This window comes from Microtus pennsylvanicus, chromosome 11 (assembly GCF_037038515.1).
Source record: "Microtus pennsylvanicus isolate mMicPen1 chromosome 11, mMicPen1.hap1, whole genome shotgun sequence".
Taxonomy (NCBI): Eukaryota; Metazoa; Chordata; class Mammalia; order Rodentia; family Cricetidae; genus Microtus; species Microtus pennsylvanicus.
The window spans coordinates 68,624,013-68,639,593 of record NC_134589.1 but is presented as its reverse complement, the minus strand read 5'-3'; the positions used below and the strand labels follow the sequence as shown (position 1 = coordinate 68,639,593).

General features: G+C 42.1%; 1 protein-coding gene across 1 annotated transcript in view; it reads left to right on the top strand.

The window, feature by feature from the left end:
- Fstl4 (follistatin like 4) overlaps positions 1-15,581 on the top strand; it is a 421,500-nt gene that overhangs the window by 36,410 nt on the left and 369,509 nt on the right. The window contains exon 3 of the mRNA XM_075992673.1: positions 10,527-10,560. Coding sequence (XP_075848788.1) covers positions 10,527-10,560 — 34 coding nt within the window. The remainder of the gene's footprint in view (positions 1-10,526; positions 10,561-15,581) is intronic.

The window sequence follows — 15,581 nt, the reverse complement described above, 5'->3', positions numbered from 1 at the left end:
GTCTGGCATGTGTTCACTTGCTGACCTCCATATCTGACTCAAAAGGCATGGCTTTCTCACTTCCCTTCTCTGTCTTCCTTCTCCAGGCAGCTGGTTTTATTTTAAATTCTAAAACAACAAATCCCCTCAAGCTTCCTTTTGAGTTTATTCTTTAAAACTCCCAAGATGGGAGTCCAGCTTTCCTGAAAATATGGCACCCAATGTGGGGCTCCCCAACGTTTGCAGTAACAAAAACATGTTTTTAATCATTTTGGGGGGATAGTTCTAGGACAGTCTATTCAATTCTACCCTCTGACCTTTAGTGATTATAGCATTCTGTAAGTCAGGTTTTGCCCTATAGGACATTACTGTTAAACAGTGTTTTAAACGACAGTTATACTCACCTTTTAATCCTATGTGGCACTTCTTATTCCACCTTGCATGGCTGTGTACTTAGCTCAATAATTTTCCTTTTGCTCACATTTCCTTTTCATATTGCTATTGTGAATCTGTAGCATTTCCTCTCAAGTTTCATTTGCCTAAGTAGATCTTTATTTCACCTTTACCTGGTTCACCATATTAATGTCTACATTTTTTTAAAGGATTTATTTTAAAATTTATATATGCACCCCTCTGTGTGTGTGTGTGTGTGTGTGTGTGTGTGAGAGAGAGAGAGAGAGAGAGAGAGAGAGAGAGAGAGAGAGAGAGAGAGAGAGAGTGCAGATGTGTGAGTAAAGGTTCCCCAGAGATGAGATGCTGACATTGGACCCCCTGGAGATAGAGTTAGGTGGTTGTGAGCCACCTGGCATAGAAAGATGCTCGGAGCCAGACTCTAATCCTCTATAAGAGCAACGTGCACTCTTCAGTACCATGCTATTTCTTAAGCTCCAATACCTGTTTTCTCACAGGATGTAGAATTTTAAGGTTTTGTTCACCATACTTTTAAGGGTATCATTTCATCATTTCAAGTTCTGCTTTCTCCTCAGAAGTAGGCCTCACCCTTCTGTTGATGTTGCATGCTCCATCTCCACCAGCCTCTTTATGACTAGTCTTAAGATTGCTTTTTGTTCACAGCCATTCAGCAATTTTGCTGTGAGAACCAGGGATAGATTTCTTTGTATTGATTGTGGTCAGAGTTTGTAGAGGTCTCAAATGTCTGGCTTGCTGTCATTTATTAATTAAAAAAATTTACCACCAGTCTGTTTCCAAATATCAATTCTGCTCAATTCTTTCTCTCCCTTTATTCTCAAATTCCGATTACACCCATGTTTGGCCTTTTCACTGGGTCATGTGTCTCTTACACACATATAATTTTAATTCTTGTGTTTCTTCACCACAGTTCTTCAGTCTGATTGTTTGCTCCCGACCTGCCTCTCACCCAGCAAGTCCTTTCTGTTAGGTGTTAAATCTGATTAATTCTCTCAGTTATTTGAGTTTCAGTTCAGAGTGTCCACTTGGTTCTTTTAATGGATTCCTGTTTTATGCAGAAACTTAGAACCCTTTTTTCTGTTTTTCAACACTTTAGCCATATTCTGCAGCCTGTGTCTGCTGATGTAGAGTCTAGATAACCTGAGGTCTCTTTTCTTGGGTTTTCATTGTTTAATGCTGTCCTCTGTCATGTTTGGTAACTTTGGACTGGATGCTGGAGAGTATGTGTAAGGAGCCTTAAGAATAATTCTTCTGGCTTTCGTGAATTACAATTTTTTTCCTAGGCACAGAGAATGCTTGTAGATCATCTTGATCTATTCAAGTACACAAATTACTTGAGAATATTGTGATGCTATAAAGCCTGTCTGTGTAGCAAGGCCATTCTTCTGACTCCCTGGTATCATGTTGCCATTGAAGTCTGTACTCAGATTTTATTACTTGGAGTTTATTTAAAAACACTTTTCACTTTGTAAGCCTGGACTATATTTTCCTTGTTTCTTGACCCCTTGTCCTGTGTGTGTCCAGTTTAGTCACAGACCTTTCAGGGGAGCTTTGTGAACACCAATGGGCAACCACTTTCTGAATCCTGTCTGTGGGATTAAAAGAAAAATTTAGAAAAATGTTTTAAATTGATTACTATTCATTATGATGTTGGTTGTGGGTTAGGTGTGTGTATTCTTTCTTGGTTTAGGCATGATCTGTCTGTACCAAGTTTCTTAAAGGTGTGTTGAATTTTGTCAAGGGATTGTTTCTATCTGGATCTATTGAGCTGGTCACTTGACTTTTGTTCATGATTCATTTTACATCCAAGATTTGCCTTTGTTGAACCATCCTGACGTTTCAAGAATAAGACCACCTTGATTGTGACATATGATATTTTTAACATGTTATTTAATTTGGTTTGTACATATTTGGTGAGGATTTTTGTATATGTCCATCAAATACGTTGGTTTGCAGTCTTAAGTTTTGGTTGTGCCCATACCCAAATCGAGTATCGAGGTAACAGTGGTTTCACAGAATGAATTCAAAATCAGCCTCATCCTTTGTATTTCATGGACCAGCTCAAGGAAGAGCATCATTTGTTTTCCAAATGTCTGTAAAATTCAGCAGAGAATCTGGTACTGAGGTCTTTATTGTTGGGAGACTTTATTCCTACACAATCTCATTCCTTTTTCTTTTATTTCCTGAGGTTTTCTTAGATTTATTTTTATTATATGTGGAGGAGTACTTTGCCTCCTTGCTTGTATGTTTGTATGCCACATACAAACATATGCCTGATTCTTGCTGAGGTCAGAAAAGGGTGTTGGATCCCTTGGAACTAGAGTAACAGATGTTTGTGAGCCACCATGTGGGTTCTGGGAACAAAACCCAGGCCCTCAGTTCCTAACTATTAAACCACCTCTCCAGTTCCCCTTGCTGAAGTTTTTAATTTCCTCTTTAATTTTGGTAGGCAATGTATACCAAAAGGTGCAATCATTTCTTCTAATACTCCACTTTATTAGGGCTAAGTTTTCAAAGGGATCCCTGGTGATCCCTGGTTGTGGTGATTTGTGCTGTAATCGCTCATGTTTGACCCCAAATCTGTTCATTTCAGTCTCCTCTATCTTTCTTTTGGATAGTTTGGCTAAGGGTTTGTCAATCCTGTTTATCTTTCAAGAAAAAAGTCTTTTGTGATTGAACCTTTGTGTTTTTCAGGCTTTATTTCACTAATTTCAGTTATAATTTTCTATTTCTTTTTTTTTTTTTTGCTTGGGATTTAGGTTATTGTGTTTTTCAAAGATCTTGAAGTATACCATTATATAACTTGAGATCTCTCTGATTCTTTTCTTTTAGGCATTCATTTATATAAACTTACTTTATGTAAGATATATATATAGGATGGCCTTCATTGGATCTCACAGATTTTGATATATTTCCATTTTCATAAGAATCTAGGAAAAATTTTTCTTTTCCAATTTCTTTAGTGTCTTACTGATGGAACATCTCAAAGTTTCTGTATGTGTTATGCAGTATCTGTAGTTGATATCTAGTATTATCTTATTGTTATCTCACAAGGCACAAGAAGCTTTTCTATTTTTAAAAGTTTAAGTCTTACATTCATGACTGAAGGAGTATTCAAACTTTTGACACTGCAATATGACAATTGCTGTCTAAAAGGTTCATGCTCAAGAACTGAGCAAACAGGTTACAAAAGGGTTTTAAAAACATCACATAATATTTAAGCAAGCTTATGATTTTATATTAGGCTACATTTGTATAATTGGCTGTATGTGTTGCATATAGCCCATGAACTGCAGGCCAGACATGCTGGACCTGGAAATCTGTTCTGAAGAAAATTCCATGTGCTACTTAAAGAAGGTATATTTTGTAGTTGCTGGATAGAACATTCTATAATTGTCTGTTAAGTCCAGTTAATTTATAGTATATTTATAGTATGGGTTAATTCTGAAGTTCCATTGTTGATTACTAGTTTGAATGACTTACAGTGGTAAGAGTGGAGATCTGATGTTATCCAGTACTAGTATAGTGATGTCTGTCTATTCCTTTTGGTTCAGTGGTGCTTGTGTCCTTTCGTTTGGTGAACCAACATTCAGGGAACGTTCTTTGATGTCTGCTCTACTGACTAATTTTTGGTTGGAGTCTACTTGGTGGGATAGAAGCATAGGTATTGCTGCTCTCCTCAAGATTTGTTTAGAATGTCAGTTCCCAGCCTTACTCTTTGTATATGTCTTTGCCAGTAAAGTGTGTTTCTTGCATTCAGCAAACAATTGGATCTTGTGCTTTAATCTAGACATCTCTTTCATATCTTTTAATTGAGGTCACATATAGTCAGAGAGACAAACTAAACGTATATCCTAATTCCTGTCATTTTGTTATTTTTCTGATGTTGTTTTTTTTCTGAATTCTTTCTTGATGATCTATACTTCTACTAGAAGTTATTATTTCCTGCTTGCTATTGGTTATTTTTGTTCATTCTCTTGTATATATAACGTTTCGTTAAGTTTTTTCCTATAATACTGGCTTACTGATCATGAATTGTTTTATATTATACTTATATTGTTAAATCTTTATTTCTTGTTCAGCTCCCAGAACAACTTTGCTTTATAGTAATACAGTTTAGAAGTTGTTTTCTTTCAGGGTTTGGAACATTTTATTCCATGTGCTTCCATCCTTAAGAGTTTCTGATGAAAAAGAACTCCAGTTATTCTGGTGGGTTTACCTGTGTAGCTGTGTTTAACCCTTGCAATTTGCAGTGTGCATTCTTTGTTGTGTATTCTGGTGTGTCTGTTGTGAGTCTAAATACGTCCTGTACCTGAATGTCCAGATCTTTGGGGAAATGTCTGGTATTATTTTATAAACATGGTTTTAATGTGTGCTATAACACTTCATTCCAAAAAAAAAAAACCACTTCATTCCATTAAAAAAAAATCAGTTTGGTCTTTTAATCATGCCACAAGTTCTTACATGTCTGTTCATAATTTATTTTCTCTTAACTATTGTGTGATTGTTTTCTTTTTTCAACATTATTCTCAAACTCTAAAATCTTCTGCTCTTCTCAATCTCATTTATTGGCCTTGCAGCGAGTTTTTAATTTGACTTAAAGAGGTTTCCATTTATAAGATTGCTCCTTGTCCCTCACTGCCACTCTCTTTATTGAGAAAACCATTCATATTCTGCATTGTATTCTTTAATTTTTCATCTGTTTCCTTGTAAGTTCTTGGAATTCATAGGTACGTTTTAAGAGCCATCATTTTGAATTCTTTATCTTACATTTTTTTCTACTTTAGTATCTTGGTAGTTATTTGCTAAAGAATGTGACTTTGGGGATTAGTCATGTTGCCTTGGTCTTCTGTGTTTTCTGTGTTGAGATTTGTGGGCCTGTTGCTCACGAATCTCTTCTAATTTTATATTAGAGGCATTTTAGGAAGGAGCCTTCTCTTGGTCTTGGTGGTATCTTTGGACATCAGCTTGATGTCCTATGTGCTGAATGCATTTCTGGTTGGATTTCGTAGTACAGTTTTTCTGTTATTCCTTTTGTTAGGATTAGTGTATTTTGGCACAGTGCATACGATTCCAGAGTCTAGGTGTTTGCTTTCTCCATGGGCATGAGAATGTGGGGATCCTTCTACTAAATCAGGGTAGGGGTGTCATGGACAGCAGTGACAATGGGATAGACTCAGTTCTATATGAACTGAAGTATTCTAGAAGCCGCTCTCCCACAGTGCTTTATAGGTATGGTGCTCTGTACGGCTGCTGTAGCGTAGGTGGATGTCCAGGACTGGGTCTGGTTGCTCCTGGCCATGCTGATCTGGCCATTGACTTAGAGTTTTTATCTCTTCTATTTTTTTGAGGTAAAGAATGTGTTGAAGTGTGAGCAGGAGTAGGATGTGTGTAGAGGAGTCTGCCCTGACTCTTAGCTGGATAGCCTGACTCATTTCAGTGCATTGTCCCAGGGCCACATTGAGTCATAATGGGGACGCTGGCCAAGATAGCATGGCACTATTTGTTGTGTGTTCCAGAGAAAGGGGGAGTGTGGAGACTTCTGCTTCCCAAAGCAGCACGTGCAGGCACAGGGTCCTCATGACCCTCCTGTCACAATATTTTAACGCTGAACATGGCAGAGCAGCAGGTAGCTCCCACATGAACTGAAGCCACACTGTCCTTGGATCAGACTCCACTTTGTGTCCGCTCCCCTTACCTAAGGTGTCTCTCTCTTTCTCGTTCTTCCCCTTATTGCTTTCTCCGCCACACCCCTGCAGGCCACAGCCTCAGCACTGATGTGCTTCTCACCCGTTCCAAGAAGAAGACTGTCTAGGTTCCTCCCAGCCTTGTCTGCCCCATATTAAACTTGAGAGTGTCTCTCCCATCATCCACCTCTCTGAGATGCTGTTTACAAGCTGCTGGGAGCCAGGAGGAGCTGCTAGCTTCTAATCCATCAGCCTGGCTCCACCATCAGCTTTGGAGTCAGGTTTAGGGATTTTACAATCACCTGGCCGCTGACCAAAATAACAGAAGTTAGACAAGTTTAATCTCTTCGCTGTTTAATCAAGAACAGAAAAATGTGAGTGAGAAACCGTAAATGATCAGGCAACCCCCTTCCACATCACTTTTATTCAAGTTTGAAACAAGGTCTCATTTTGTGGCCAATGCTGGTCCAGGAATTTTGCCTTCCTGTCCAGCCTGCCAAGTGTTTACAGAGCCAGGCTACGATGCCAATCTTTTCTAGTTTTATTTAAGCTGTATCAAGTCATGGTAATAGGAAAACTTCTAAATTCATTACATAAAGCTAGAATCCTTTAAGTTCCTAAATCTATAAAAAGTTTTATCAACCTTATTTATGAGTATAAAATCCTAGATGAATCAATATGAAACATACTTAAAAATCACAGCAGACAGTATTCAAGATCACATTTTTTTTTCTTTTTTTGTTGGTTTTTTTGAGACAGGGTTTCTCAGTAGCTGTGGAGTCTATCCTGGAACTTGCTCTATAGACCAGGCTGACCTCGAACTCACAGAGATCTGCCTGTGTCTGCCTCCCGAGTGCTGAGATTAAAGGCATGCACCACCCCTGTCTGGCCAAGATCACATTTTTAAAATATGTGTATATTTTAATTATGCGTGCTTGGGTGTTTGCCTACATGTGTATATGTGCACCACGTGTGTACAGTGCCTGTGGAAGCCCGAAGAGGGAGGGCTTCAGATGCCCTGGTACTGGAAGTAGAGATGGTTGTGATCTGCCACAGGGGTGTTAGGAGCTGAAACATGATCCTGCCGTCCTTCTAGCCACCACAATGGTGTTCTTAAAAGTGCATCACAAACTAGAAAAGCTTATTCCAGAAAGGTAGAGTGTTATAAAATCTACTTTATAAACCACCCTATTAATGAAACTAAGGCAAAAAACCATTTCCATAAATGCGGAAGAAGCACTTGATAAAATTCAAGACATATGTATTTTATTTTATTTTTTCTTCAACAAATATGTATCAAGCACCTGTTCTCTTACAGTCCTGAGGCTGCAAGAGTGAAACAGATACTGGCTCCATCCCAGCCCTCTCACCAACAAAGCGAAGCAGTCAGCAGATAAGCGAGCAAGGGGACGGGCAGTTTCACCCAGGGCATTGTTTACGTGAAACTCAATGTATATTGATTGCACTAGCATAGTTCACACATCTCTGCCCAAGACTTGCTTCTAAAGATTTTCTCTTTGAAGTCAGAAATGAGTTGAAAGTGCTCATTGTGTCTGCACATTTTTTATTTTAGGAGGTGGGGACAGAGTCTCGTGCCGTGTCTCAGACTGGCCTTAACTCATGTAATACAGACTTTCCTCAAACTTGTGGTAATCCTCCTGCCTCAGTCTCCCAAGTCCTGGGATTCTAGCTAAGGAAGAAGTTAACAAGACAGGGAAAGCAGAACCGAAAATGGGCACTAAGGACAGAGATGAGGCTTGCTGTGTGCAGAGTACAGGACAGCGAACTGTAGCTGCTTTTCATTGGTTAGGGAACCTCAGCAGCTCATAAAAGCTGCAAATGGAAACCCCCCAAAAAGCAAAGAGGAGACCTATGGCAAACAATAGGAAATTTGGTCAAGTGCCTGGTTTTTAAATCTGGCTCAGTAGGTAAAGGTGCTTGCCGCCAAGTCTGATGGCCTGAGTTCGTCCCCTACGTCCACATGGTGGAAGGAAGTGAACCAACTCAGGTTGATCTGAGACCTCCACACATGTGCTGTGGCATGCTTTCATCCAAAGATATACGTATGCATGTGACCATCCCTCACTTTCCACAGGGTCTGGGGATCCAGATTCAGGTCCCATGCTCGCGTGGTAAGTGCTTCATTCACTGAGCCATCTCCCCAGCCCTTCATATTCCATGAAGAAATTATTAGAAAGGCCGTGTTAGTTGAGAAGATACAGGATCATATACACACCAGCTTTCCTTAATGTATATGCTTTACGCAACCACAACAGCAATTTCGTAAAGGTTTTCCTGGCAGCGCAGGAGCGGACTATGACTACCTGTCCATTCGCAGCACTGTGTGGTGGTTCCTAGGGGGTAGAGTTGCCAGGCCCAGGAATAGACTGCTAAGGAGCAGCTTGGGAGATGATGGCTTTGCCTTGGGCTTATACATCTCGTATCATCATTCCTGTCTCCATGCCATTGCCCTGACCCAGGTCGTCCTCACCGGGGCCAGCATTCAGGAAGCCCTTTTGTATCCTCATGTCAGGAGACCCAGCATTGCTGAGTGTTGTGTTTCTGTTAGTTTACCTGCCTTCGTGTGACTTGCGTCTTCCACTGGTCCCCATTGGGCTTTTCACTCACAGAAGTCATTAGAGTGGTCTGGATTCATTTCCGTGGCTGTGTAAAAAATCCTACCTAAAGCAACTTAGGAGGAAAAGGATTTATTTGATTTACAATTCCAGATTATAGTCCGTCGGTGAGAGGAAGTAGAGGCAGGAATGCAAACAGCGAGTCACGTCATATCCACCCCCAAGAGAGAAATGGAGCACACGCCCTTGCTCGCTTGTGCCTTGTGCTCAGCTAGCTCTCATCACTCCTGTGCAGTTCGGAACCCCTTTCGTCAAGAGTGGTGTCACCCACGATGGGCTGGGTCCTTTCCTTGTCAATCAGCTGTCGAGACAACCCCCCCCCACATGCCCACAGTCCAAATGAGCTAGTCCATTCCTCCCATTCTCAAGTGCGACTCTCTTCCCAGGTCATCCTAGGCATGGCAAGATGACATTTTAAACTACCACCAGAGGTGGGGAGACTTCCCAGGATGGTCTCTATTGTTGCTTCCCTCTCCTGACCACTCAGGAATGCCAAGGTGGGAAAGACCGTGCCACCTGCTTACCGCGCAGTGTTGAGCGGCCTTGGTGGGGAGGAGGTGGAGGGCCACATTGTTGCTTTCTTTTAGCAGACAGTGCAAAGTTCCAGCTCAGCTCGGCCTTGTGGTTTCCATTTGAAAGCGGCAGTTTATGATGAGTTGTAGCTTCTTCATATTCGTTATGTAACCATGGTGTGTGTTTCTAGCTTCTTCCCTTTAATTCTTCTCCCGGGGACTGTCCTCCTCTCCCCCAGCCTACCTTATACCCACTCAGCGTGTGACCTCCTGTTCTCTCATCCTCCCATCCCGGTGCACGCTCCCTTCCTGTGCCCTGCCTGAAAAGCTGCCCATTATTCAGTGCCATGTTCAAAGATTCTCTTAAAAAATAATTTTCCTTGTTTCCAGCTGAATTTGAAATGCTGGCATTTATCAAGGCAAATCGCCCTTTGATTTCTCAGTAATGTGTATTTCTTCTGAAGCTCCCTGTTCAGCTGAATTTTAATGCAGACGTCCGTGGCACCTGGGCAGTTTCTGAAATAGTTTGCTTATTGCACTGTACAGAGCACAGGCATCAGAAAGATGCCTGGGGTAGGACTGGGTAAGCCAAAGGGCTTGACTTAGCCTGGTGACCTAGACTCACTAGCCAGACTGTCCGTGAGAGCTCAGCCTTTGGGAACTACAGTCTTACACGGCATGACTATTTTTCCTGGGGGCCATACAAGCACGTAGGATGAGGCTGAGCATGGGAACCACATCCCGGAACTATCTATCCTTTTTAATATTTGGAGCTAAACTGGCTCAAACTTTACATAAAGAAGATCCATGATTAACAATGTATTTTTAATTGTTTTAGTTTTATTTTTAATTTCATGCATGTTTGTGTTGGGTGTTAGTGTCCATATGAGTGCAGCTGCTGGAAGAGACCAAACGAGTGTATCAGATCCCTTGGGGCTGGAGTAACAGGTGTTCTGGATACTGTACTTGGGGTTCTCTGCAAAACAGTGTATACTCTTAATCTCTCCGGTCCCAATAATGTATTTTTAAAATGTACAATTTCCACAATAATAAGTTGTTTATATTTACAAGTGTGTGTCTGTGCACTCACTCACACGTATGTGCACATGTGTGTACATATGCTGTGTGAGGTTAGGAGACCCAACATTGCTGACTGTCCCACCTTGCTACTGGATTCACCTTTTGGTGAAAATGCAACTAACAAGACAGGAATCATTTGCAAGTTTCTGTACCTTCGGTATCTTTGAATTATTCTTCAAAACCACGTCTCTTTTCTCTTCCAGGAAACGAGAGACTTTGAAGTCACAAGAAGAGAAGGTAGGAAAAATTTACTTACATCTATATCATCCTTGGCACTATTGATGAAGCTAAGGTGAACTTAGACCACAGGCAGCCTGTTCTTTGAAACGCCATGTGGTCTTTCCTGCATGCTAGCTGTTTGCCTTTGGTTCAAGAGACCCAAGAACTTAACGCTGGGTTTGCCTGTGAGAGCAGAGGCTTCTGCCTTCAAGTATCAGGGACGGCTCTTGGGAACTGGTTCATTCACCATCACATCTATGGTCTCTGAAGAAGACTCTCATTTCTGGGTGATGTTTGAAGTCATTGAGTTTCACCCAGAAGAAAACATTAATAATAGGGACACACACACACACACAAATAGTTTATGGTTTGGGGAGTTTCATTGTTGGGCAGGCAAAGCCTCTATGAAAAATGTTTCTGATTAGATTTTTATAGCTTCATCTAAGCCAGAATAGAAATAACCAATTAATTTCCCCCTTTGAAAACAATTCCACGATGTTCCATTTTCCCTGCCAGCCTTTCTCTGGCACATTTGTTTTCTGGTCTCAGAGGTAAGCATGTACGAATGGCAATTTCAGAATCTTCTAATGGAAATTTCTCTTCTTTACTTTCAGTAACAGCTAGTCTCTAATGAGAGAATGTCTTTTGTGTGATTTGTGGAATCATCTCTTTACTGTAGGGATGGGGAGTGAATAAAGCCAGAAACCGTAGTGTATTCTCAGTCTAGCGCAGAGGCTTTGGTTTTAGCCTTAACCACATCCTCCTCTGTGGTACTGTCTCCAAAAGAGTGATGATGGGGTAGAGAAACACCCTTGGCTCCTAAGCCAAACACTCCTGGTTAGTTAGCACCATGTGCTTTGCAACGAGAAGCTGGGGTAACTGTGGTACGAGCATTTAAGATAACATTGATAACATCCTGGCAGTGCAGTCCATACCTGTCACCCGAGTGGCTGGCATCCATGCTCTGGAACCATAAATTCAAAGGATCTGGATAATCTGATTCTAGCAGGAATTTTCTGGCTTCCATGGACTCAGTGTACAGTGGCCTCTGGACCATTTCAATGGGGCAAACCACATTCTCTGGCTATTGATACTGAATTAAATGAGATGGAGGTAGATGGGGGGAAGTTTTCATTTTAGAAAATTCCCTTCCCACTGGGAGTAGTGACTGTAAGCAGGAGAGAAGGCATGAAGGTAGGAGTTGGCATGCCCTGTGTGGCTTTGAATAAGTTATTTGCGTTAGTACCCTGCCTGAGAATGTCTGAAATTAATTTGTATGAAGGACTCACATATAAATTTAGCTTCTTTGTAATCTTACTGTCTGTGTATTGAAAACGTCTTTGACTATGCTGGAGTTTGGGACAGTCATATGTATTTCTTTCTAAAGACATAATAGTCCTCCCTGAACTCTCAGGGTTTAGAATTTCCCAAAGGATGACGGTGAGAACCCCAGAAAGGGCACAGACACGTGGGCTATGCTGTCTTCATCACAGTTCCTGCTTTCTAAGCCTTGGCTTCCATAGTGACTAACTGGGAACATGTTTCTTGGGTTGTTACTAAGCAAGTCTCTCCCTACATCACAAATGTAGTTTCTTCCTATTGTGAACGATGTCTCTCCTCTTTTCTTCTGTCAAAGTAGAGTGTTTAAGAGTTCTTGAAATAGCTTGGTGTCAATGCTTGTCACACGGCAGTGAGAAAGGGAAGTTGGGGCCTTGAAGGGTATTTGCAAGTGTTTGGGGACCTGAGAACTCACTGCCTTGGGTTTTGCAGGTTGTTAATCTTCAGAACAGTATATTAGTATAAAAATAATAACAGTGCTGTGAAAATTTTACCAAATTATTCCTATCAACAGAAATAGATTGTCTAGCGGAATAACTGTTGGGTTGAATCCTTGCTCTGACTTGGCTTGGAACAGGAGAGGCTAGTTATGCTCGATTTACCAAACCCCAGGAGGGTCCATAGTGATCAGGAGAGATCACTCTGAATGACTTTTGAATCTAACAGAATCTAAGAGAGTTTTCCATGTAGGTGTGTTTTGTTTAATTTCTATAACTTGGAGCAGCAGCTCTACCTACCTGACAGTTAATGTCACAGACACATGACCCAACGCAAATCCCCACTATGACTTTCAGAGGTGCTTGAATAAGTGTGGTGAGATGTGAGAGAGGCCGGCACTAGCCTGGGAGGTGATGAGTTTAGGCTGAACCTCAGCGAGGGGGCTGGAACGAGGGAGGTGACTGCCTGTGACTCTATTTAATGTTCCTACAGCACTATGCTTTGTATGCTTTGTGCCTCATCCCAAGTCATCTCTGCTTCATAGCATCCAACTCTTTCCTGAAGTATTTGGCTTCTGCTGCTAATCCATTCTATTCATCACCTAACAGCAGAAACCTCTTCTCTTCTGTTCTTCTCCGTGTTCCCCACAATCCTAGGCCAAGGCCAGTAATTTGTTTATATGTGTTTCTTCTTTAAGGCGATATTTGAGAATTTCATTCATGGACCCAATGTCATTTGATCATATTCACCCCATCCCTTTAATTCCCCCCAGATCCACCCCTACCTCTATCCTCACCAACTTTGTGTCCTTTTTCTCATAAACTATTGGGTCTGCTTTCTGATGCCTGTATGCACGTGGATGTAAGATCATCGACTCAGGTATAGACAATCTATTAGATATCACACCCTTAAAGAAGAGTTTCTCTCTTAGCTGCCAACAGCCGTCAATAGTTCCTAAGTGATGGACAGGCAGCAGTGAGCCCCTCCCCATCCATGCTAGAATGTTGACTGGCTTGATCTCATGTAGGCAGCTACAACTGAGGTGAGTTCAAGTGCAGTGGTCCTAGAATGTCCAAAATTTCAATCCAGTCCTTTCTGGTGTCTTAAAATCTTTCTGCCCCTCTTTCTTGATGTTTTCTAAGCCTTTGGCACAATAGTGTGGCTGGGTACTCCAGTCATTTATTTTCTACACGGTGACCAGTTGTGACTTTCTGTGTTAACCACTGTCCACCACACAAAGAAGTTTCTCCAGCAAAGGCAGAGAGTGTGGAGAAACAATAACATCTTGATCCTACTCACTGGGAGCCGAAGTTAGTTTGATATTATGTCCATTTAATAAAACAGCAGTAGTCAGTTTCCCCCTAGGGCCCATGAGCTCCCCAGCCATGGGTTCTTGGCCAGATTTACAGCAGTATCAGTCACATATCTCCTCCTGCAGAGCAGGCCTTCTATCAGGAAGTGGTTGGTAAGGCCCATAGTGTCCACACCACTATCAGACCCATGGATGTATCTTGCCAGGCTGGTTGTTATTGTAGCTTTCCCAATTTACAGCTGGGTAAGACTGGTGGTGACTTTTTCTCCATCAGCCTCACGGGAATAATTAATTCTTGAATTATGTACAAGCTGCCCATGTGTGCCCTGGTCTTATCTTCGTGATATACTTGTGAGGACCCAAGGCCTTTAGATTTTAAAAAGGTAACTTAAAAGAGATATTCTGAATTGTTACTACTAGTTTTAAAAATACCGTTATAGTTCTTCAGTGTGTGTTGCCTTCTCTGGTGACATTATATTCTAATAGGTTCTAATAAAAAGAAAAGACACATTCTGTGTACATCCACTAGGTGTTCCTCGGCGATGCATTAATGAGAGGACTTCAGGTTCAAATAAAGTTGGTGTCATGTGGGGCCATATTATGAGACTCTGTTCTCAAAGAAAACAGACTAACAAAAATGGTATATTGAAGTCCTAAGCTGGAGTTTGTGAACATGACCTTATTTCCTAGGGTCTTACAGACAATAGACGAGCCAAGTTAAGGTAAAGTCATATTGATTCAGTGCTAGCCTTGGTTCCATGCGTGAGGGGCAGTAGGAGCTTCATATATAGATGCAGAAGGAGAATGCCAAGTGAAGGTAGAGACGGGGCATCGCTGACAACCACTAGTTAGGAAAAGGCATGGGGGCATTGCTCCTAGAGTCTTCAGAGAGGGTTTATGAATGGTCCAGTCAACGCCTCCTTCGATCTTGGTCTTCGGATTTTCAGAACTGTGAGAAAATGAGTTCCTGCTTCTGAAGCCTCCTAGCTTGTGGTGCTTGAATACAGCAGCCCTAGGGTACCCATACCCTAGTTCAAAAAGTGCTGAACTCAAACAACCAGATGAGGAGTTTGTTTGGGCTGCAGAACCACTCTGGCTTCTTCTGTGTTAAATACACTCTCAGCAGGGAAGATAATAGGAAGCATTTCCCCAAATCAGCTTCCCATGGGATGAAACTTTGCTGGTGTTCAGGGCTGGCACTGCCCTCGGTGCCCTCATGAGATCTGCTGTAGCCAATTCAGGCAAGTGGATGGCTTCCTCGGCGGCCAGGCACCAGGAGCTGAGCCTGTCTGGAATGGTGAGGTGGGTGCAATCATGCCACCCTGCCCAGAATTTTCCATGGATGACGGGATCTGAACTCAGGGCCTCATGCCTTCACAGAAAGCCTTCTACCCACTGAGCCATCTCCAGAACCCAAGCATGGTTCTTTTTACACCTCTTTCCAGACACCTAAAATTTAATTTCAACCTCTTCTGAAACTTCACAGCGAAGAGTTGCCAACCTTAGTCCTTCCGAGCCACTCCCATGTTCACTCAGGGCAGGTGCTGATTGTGCCTGCCAGAATCCATCGGCTCCCACCAGCGCTTTTCTCTGACTGATCCCATCACTTTGAATTACAGCCATAGAGCACCCTCGAGCTCTTGGAGCAAGTGACTTTGATAATTCAGCCCTTGTCAGCTATCTCTGAAGGGCAGGAGGTGATCTGTAAGCTATTCCAGATGTCTGTGATTAGGGGCTTGAGTTCGGAGCTGGGCGCCCGGGTGTCATGTTGTATTACTGGTCCTCCCAAGGATGTTCCACTTACTGTGTTCGGCCTTAGCTGGCCTGACCTGGCTTTCCAGGAAGGCAACTGAGAGACTGGAAGGATGAGGATGCTGCTGTTTTCAGGGGAGAGGAAAGGAGGGAGAGTCACCCTTAGCCTTGGTGACACTGGGTACTTAGGCTACTTAGC